Source organism: Alexandromys fortis, unplaced genomic scaffold, assembly GCF_014885135.2.
Source record: "Alexandromys fortis isolate MF-2015 unplaced genomic scaffold, M_Fortis_MF-2015_v1.1 scaffold_231, whole genome shotgun sequence".
NCBI lineage: Eukaryota > Metazoa > Chordata > Mammalia > Rodentia > Cricetidae > Alexandromys > Alexandromys fortis.
The window spans coordinates 1,788,793-1,796,096 of NW_026068613.1; the positions used below are offsets into that span (position 1 = coordinate 1,788,793).

General features: G+C 35.5%; 1 protein-coding gene across 1 annotated transcript; it reads left to right on the forward strand.

Moving 5' to 3' along the window:
* The first annotated feature begins 255 nt into the window (after positions 1 to 255).
* On the forward strand, positions 256 to 6,787 carry LOC126495960 (olfactory receptor 1537-like). Its single transcript, XM_050133559.1, has 3 exons — positions 256 to 1,180; positions 4,442 to 4,501; positions 6,696 to 6,787. The coding sequence occupies exons 1-3, from the start codon at positions 256 to 258 to the stop codon at positions 6,785 to 6,787; spliced, it is 1,077 nt and encodes a 358-aa protein (XP_049989516.1).
* Positions 6,788 to 7,304: the final 517 nt, after the last annotated feature.

Consider the following 7,304-nt stretch of genomic DNA (forward strand, 5'->3'; position numbering starts at 1 on the left):
GCTGCTGGCCCCAGCAGGTTGGTCCTACTTTTCTCTTCTTGCTTTTTATGTTCTCTTTTCCCCAGTAGAAATCCCCTCCATGTGAGCTCTATCACATGGCATCTTTCTCTTTCATATAGCTGTTTTTAAATTACAACAATCACCAATTCTTTTACTTTTTTTTTTTTTCAGAAATCTGCCTCCCTAGTAATGGGATCACAGACTTGAGCTACCACTACCTGGCTTAAGCACTCCTTTTACTCCTTTAGGATCTTGATGAAGAACATGGCAGCAGGAAACCATTGCACACTGACTGAGTTCTTCTTGGCTGGGCTCTCAGAGAAACCGGAACTCCAGATGCCCCTCTTCCTCCTCTTCTCTGGAATCTATGTGGTCACTGTAACAGGAAATCTGGGCATGATCACACTGATTGTGCTCAGTTCCCACCTGCACAACCCCATGTACTATTTCCTCAGCAGTCTGTCCTTCATTGACTTCTGTCAGTCCACAGTTGTCACTCCTAAAATGCTGGTGGGCTTTTTGACAGAGAAGAACTTCATCTCTTTCCCTGGATGCATGACTCAGCTCTATTTCTTTATCATTTTTGGCATTGCAGAGTGTTACACATTAGCTATAATGGCATATGACCGCTATGTGGCCATCTGTAACCCACTGCTTTACAGTGTAACCATGTCCTATCAGATTTGCAGTTTCCTGATTTCAGGAGTGTATATTTTTGATGTGCTCAGTGCATCAGTTCACATAGGCTTTCTGATAAGGATTCAGTTCAGCAAATTAGATGAAATCAACCACTATTTCTGTGATATTCTTCCCATCTTGAAACTTGCATGTTCTAATACCTATATAAATGAATTGTTGATTCTTCTTTTTGGTGTACTGAATATCTTTCTCCCAATCTTGACCATTATCACTTCCTACATCTTCATTATTGACAGTATCCTCCACCTTCAATCAACTGAGGGCAGGTCCAAAGCCTTCAGTACATGCAGTTCCCACATCTCTGCTGTTGCTATATATTTTGGTTCTGTTGCATTCATGTACTTACAGCCATCATCAGTGAATTCGATGGAACAAGGGAAAGTGTCATCAGTGTTTTATACAACTGTTGTTCCCATGCTGAACCCATTGATCTACAGCCTGAGGAATAAGGATGTCAGTGCTGCCTTGAAGAAAATACTTCAAAGAAAAACATTCGTTTTTCAAAAGTAATGTAAAGACTATTTATTGGAGGAAAAAGTTGTCTACAGATATATAATTTAAATTGATATTTATTTTATTTTAGTTGTAAGAATTATTAGACATTTCCTAGAATATTTTAATAATGTTTACAATTATAAATTTCAAATTCAAATTTTTGAACATATTATCTCTTTTTTCACAGAATAAACAATGTAAACCAATTGTAAGGATGGCATGAATATATATGCCCATAATGGCAGCCCATCATGATATATATGCTTTTATTTATGCTTGATAAACATTACTTTTAAGATTTTAAAGTTTGTACTTAGTTATAATAAACATTATTCTTTTCTTTTTGCTTATTTTTAATTCGTGTTGGGAATTTCATATGTAAGTACTATAATTATATTATTTTCCCCATCTCCATAGAGTCACTCTCATATTTCATCTTCTCTCTGTCAAATTAATGGCCTCATTTCCATATATATATATATATATATATCTTTAGGAAGGCTGATTCTGTTCTTAGACATCAATTATTAAGTATAGCTCTTCATCTTGAAGTGGAGTCCCCTGAGATTTTCACCTTCTACATTATCGTGCCCTATTCTAGCATTTCTGGCTGTTGTTTAGCAAGCTATTTTGTTGAGAATTATGGTGAATTTTTTTTTGTCAGATAGAGAAGACACAATCTTGCCACATCCCTACTTGTCCTCTGTCTCTTAATACTTAGAAAATTCTTTCTTTTTCTCCAAATGTTCCTTGATTCTTAGGTGGAGGGCTTGTATTCTAGATGGATCCACTGTGGCTCTTCTCCCAAGGATCAGTTGTTTCTCTATTAGACCATCTGAGGATTTCTGTAATGGTCTCCATCTGCGGTAGGAAGAGTTACACTTACATGTGGTGAGACAATCAGTACTAAGTATGCAATTAGAGATTATGCTGGTTTAGGAAAATGTCACTATTACATTCTCCTCTGTTCAATGACTCATCAGCAACTCATAGGTGACTGTGCTTATATAACCAGCCCTGAGGTTCCCCCTGTTGGGTGTGTAATATTCCACCTAAGTATAACTTCATAATATTGAGTGCTCTCATGCTGTTACTGCCACTACTGCACCTTTAAAGATAGCTTGCCTTGCTGGTTATTATAGTGGTTTCTAGGTGTCACAGAACTACTAACTGGTAAAAATGACTCTGAGAAGCCATCTTACACCTGTCAGAATGATTAAGATAAAAACTACCAAAGGCAATTTATGATGGAGATGATGTAGAGTAAGGGGAACACCCCTCCATTGTTGGTGGGAATGAAAACTTGTACAATCACTCTGGAAGTCAGTATGGTGGTTTCTCAGAAAATTGGGAATCAGCCTACCTCAGGACACAGTAATACCCCTGTTGGGCATATACTTCAAAATGCTCAATCATTCTACTAGGACGTTTGTTCAACTATGTTCCTAGGAACATTATTTTAATAGCCAGAACCTGGAAGCAACTAGATCCCCATCTACTAAAGAATGGATAAAGAAAAATGTTGCTTAATTACATAAAGAAGTACTACTCAGTGGTAAGAGCCCATTTTTAAACAAATAAATAGAATTACACTGTGAATGTGTACTATGTTTTTATTATTAATTTATCAGTTGGGTGTCACTTAGGTCATTTCTGTTTCCTAGCTATTGTGATTAGAGCTGCAATGAACATGGCTGATCAATAATCTGTGGTTTAGAATGTAAACTTCTCTCTTCAGTAAGTGGTGTTGCATAGTCAAATGGCAAATTATTTGTTTACTTAACTTATATATTTATAATTCACTGCACTTACTTCCTATGTAGTTTCATCACTTTGCAATTCCATTAACAGTGAATGAGGGTTACATTTTTCCCACATCTTCTCCAGACTTGGTGGCTTTGATATTCATGAATTTCTTTCCACTTGGTTAAGTTGAAATCACAAAAGTGTATTTTTTTTGGTAGTGCTTAATTATTTGTTTCTTTTTTTTTTAAATTGATGGTTTTGCCAAGACGGGATGTTCCTTTTCACATTTTGCAGGTTATAGGAGTTCTTAGTCCTCAGTTAAATCTTTCAATAAACCTGAAAATTGACATGCCAAAGGTGTATTTCCATTGTTATTCTGAATATACTATTTGACAGTAAATATTACTCATCACAAACATGGTGGCATTATCCATATCCCAGCCTACAACTTTGGAGAAAACCCCTGCTCTACCAGAGGCAATTCTAGTAGGAAGCACCCCAAGGAAGAGTAACCCACATCATGCCGACACTCCTCAGAGCCAATCCAGCTTTCTCCAACATCCCTTCCTCTCCTTGACACCATATCTTAGTCCATAATTATGGCAGAAGTTTTCTGCTCTGCCTGAGGCCATGCAGGTATGTGGAACCTCAAAGACTAAGAATAGTAGAGAGTGCCTGAACTGGCCATCCTCTGTAATCAGATTGATGATTACCATAATTGTTATCATAGAACCTTCATTCAAGCAACTGATGGAAGCAGTCGTAGAGATCCACAGTGAAGCACTGGGCTGAGCTCCCAAAGTCTAGTAGAAGAGAAGGAGAAATGAAAATATGAGCAAGGTAGTCAAGACCATGATAGGATACCTACTGAAACAGTTTACCTCAGCCAATGGGAGCTCACTAACTCCAGACTGATAGTAGGGGAAGCAACATAGGACCATACCAGGCCCTCTGAATGTAGGTGACAAATGTAAGGTTTTGGAAGTCTGTGGGGCTACTGGCAGTGGGACCAGGGTTTATTCCTATAGCTTAAACTTGATTTTTGGAGCCCATTGTCTTTGGTAGGACACCTTGCTCAACCTAGATATAGTGGGGAGAGTCTTGGATATCTCAAAGTGATGTGCTAAACTTTGTTGACTTCCCATGGGAAGCCTTACCCTCTCTGAGGAGTGGAAGGGAGGATGTGGTGTTGGGAAGGTGAAGGGAGTGGAAGGAGGGGAGGGAGTGGGAACTGTGATTTGCATGTAAATGGGAAAAATGTTTGAAAAAAAAAACAAATGAAGTATAGAATCTCAAATTCCACTCAGATTTCATTTGACAAAATATTGGTTTTAATTCAGATGATATCTCTAAATAAATATTTATCATCAATATAGAATTTTTCAATGAAAAAATAGGATTGAGCAGCTGGACAATGGTATTTGCTGCCCTTTAAAGGGTTAGCTCCCTGAGAGCTGGAAATCCATGGAGACTGCTATCATGTTATTTGGAGCTGGCATATATAAGTCCAGGGTACACCTTCAGAGTGTTAGAGGCAGAACTACTCAGATAACTGTGAAAGGTGAGCCCCTTGCTAACTCTAGAGCTGGCATAGCACTTTGAGATGTTAACCTATCATGAGATCAACTTCAAACATAGCTCTGAGACTAAGCACAAGGCTCTGTTCTCTCAGTACTCTTAGCACATCTGCATTAGTGATTTTGCAAGTGGGAAGTAAAACTTGGTGCTGAGACTGCCAGAGAGAAAGATGAGTCATGATTTTCCAGGAGTCACAATGAAAAGTATGAATATAATACTATATTCATTTATTCAATTATTCATGGAGTAAATTTTAAAGCTTATAGGATGCACCAATTACTTTCAGGTCCTGTAGGTACAGAGTTTAGGCTGACACCAGCATCTACTGTTTCTCACAGTACAATAATGTGCTGCTTAGAATCTAATTTTCTAGTATTTAGTAGGAAGGTCCAGTAAGTGATGATGAATTGAATAACGTTGCATGATTCAATCTGTTTTAAATGAGATTTAGAAAGAAGTCACTCTTTACCAGAAAATTGGGTGGACAAAATGGAATAGTCCCATCTGCAATCCTAACTAAACAGATTTTATATGTAGGAATAAGTTTCCAGTTTCTTTACTTCAATTAATATTTGTGTACTTAAATAACTTAGATGCTATGCACAAAATGAAACTCTTTCCTTTAGCTTCCTTTAGGATATGTTAAAGTCCAAAGGAATTACCCCATTAATTAGGAAAAAAAGTATTTTTCAGATAATTTTTATTCTGTCAATGATCCTTTTTAAAAGGGGTATTTACCATTAATTTTACCACACAGAGGCTATGCATCCATGTATAACAGTGCTTCCAACTTCTTGAACACACAGAACATGGCACTATCAATAGAGCATAATGGGATGAGTAGAAGAGGGCTGCTGTTTCTGATGGCGACCAACAGGATTAAAGGACACCATCATAAAGGATAAAACTCAGTAGTAGCTCAGCACATCCTGAATCTTTCCTGATGTTCTGATGGCATGCCTTTGAAGAAGAGTGTGTATTGCACATCTTATTTGGATTATTATCACAGCCTAGCCACTGCTTATATACACATGATGTCTCAGGTGTCAATTTCCTTATGCATCATCTAGGGGTGTGTGGACTTTCCTGATCTAGTAAGGATTTATGCCATGGTGTTTTCATATGGGTTGCATCAAATAATTTATCCCAGACATGAAGAAGTGTTTTCATCCATAATTTATATATTCTTACCTTAATCTTCAAATTTAAAAAAATTTTCTTGGTATGTGAATACATTTAAATGGTACTTTTTGGCTTTATAGTAACTTAGAAGGCATACTTGCCACAAGAAGTAATCCTTACCCTGGGAAATGAGTGATATTTGGCTCAAGTTTAATTCCAAAGAGAAAAAGTTTTATAGTCTTAGACTATATTAAACCCCATTAATCTGTGATTCCTACTATGCTGACTTTATTTCAAGCAATTAAGTTCAATAATAAGATTAGACCTTCACTCTTACATTACGGAAATTATAGTCCCACTAATCCATCTATGGTTAGATTACTAATTTGGAACTAGTATGCGCAAATATAAGATGTTTTGCGCTTTTAGTTCATCCTGCTGATCATTGGAAATTATAAAGTGTTTTACAAGCAAAATAAATTTTAGAGAACCTATTGAAACTATAGATATTGGAATAAATAGATAGTAGATATATTTATGAATTTAAAAAAATATAAAAATAATTAGCATCATATTTTTAACTGACTAGAGGTGATGGCATTCAAAGTTTTATTAATTAAAACTTTTCTTTTGTGAATTAACTCAAAATTTCTTATTGTGTAGCAATACTGGGAATATTTGTATGTTATTGTATTGAGTGTAAGCCTGTCAGTTTCCAATAATAAAGAATCGATTACAAATTTTATTGCCTTTCCTTCCTTATTTTATTTTATTTTTACATTTTTTCTCATATTTGGAGCCAGTTCTAAGTAATATTTGCTAATATGACAGATTTTGGTTGTGAGGTTTTTAAAGCTGTTTAGGCATCACTATATCTTTTATTGATGCAATGATCCAAGGTTATGAAAAGAGACAGGAATAAGGTGAGGGGAAAAAAAATGTCAGAATCTGTCTTTGAAACATGGCAACAAACTGATTTTACTTAATCTAATGGCTCCCAAATGCACAAATATTCTGTTATTTTTATTATGTTACAATTTTATTCTTATTTTTAGGTAATTCAGATCTCTACATGCTACCTGAAAAGATTTATGCTTATGAATATGCTATATTCACAAATACTTTGATTTTTGTTATTCTTTTATAATTTTATTCTTATTTTAATCACTTCAGATCTCTACATGCTACCTAAAGTGTTTAATTTTCATGATGTTTGGCATCAAGTTAAGGTATCTGTAGAACATAAATTTTAAGTGAAAAATAAAAAGTTTTGTGAATATTTTAATGGTTATATGTTACCAGTTTATCTACAATACAACAAAAATTCCAAATACAATAATAATAGAGGAGGTAATGACACTGGTTTATTTAATGCACCTGAGTATAGAATGTGGCTAGTTAATATAATGTTAACAGCCAATACTTCTAGAAATAGAATTGAAACAAATTATACAGCTCTGGAGTTCTAGAATGTGAAATCTGAGAAAAATCATGCTTTAAAATAAATCACACACACACACACTAATACACACACATACACTCTGATTACTATCACTCACACATCTTATGTCCCATATCCCTCTACTACACTCTCTCCTCACCACAAATCTCTTTACCATATTTATAACATTTTCCCTGTATTTTGTGACCTGTTCCTCTTAACC

What these genes read in the sequence shown, in the direction of transcription:
- LOC126495960 (XM_050133559.1), top strand. Translation starts at nt 256, where the DNA reads ATGAAGAACATGGCAGCAGGAAACCATTGCACACTGACTGAGTTCTTC. An exon ending in TGCCTTGAAGAAAATACTTC is followed by an intron (nt 1,181 to 4,441) that starts AAAGAAAAACAT and finishes GAGCTGGCATAT; the next exon opens with ATAAGTCCAGGGTACACCTT. An exon ending in TACTCAGATAACTGTGAAAG is followed by an intron (nt 4,502 to 6,695) that starts GTGAGCCCCTTG and finishes TCTTATTTTTAG; the next exon opens with GTAATTCAGATCTCTACATG.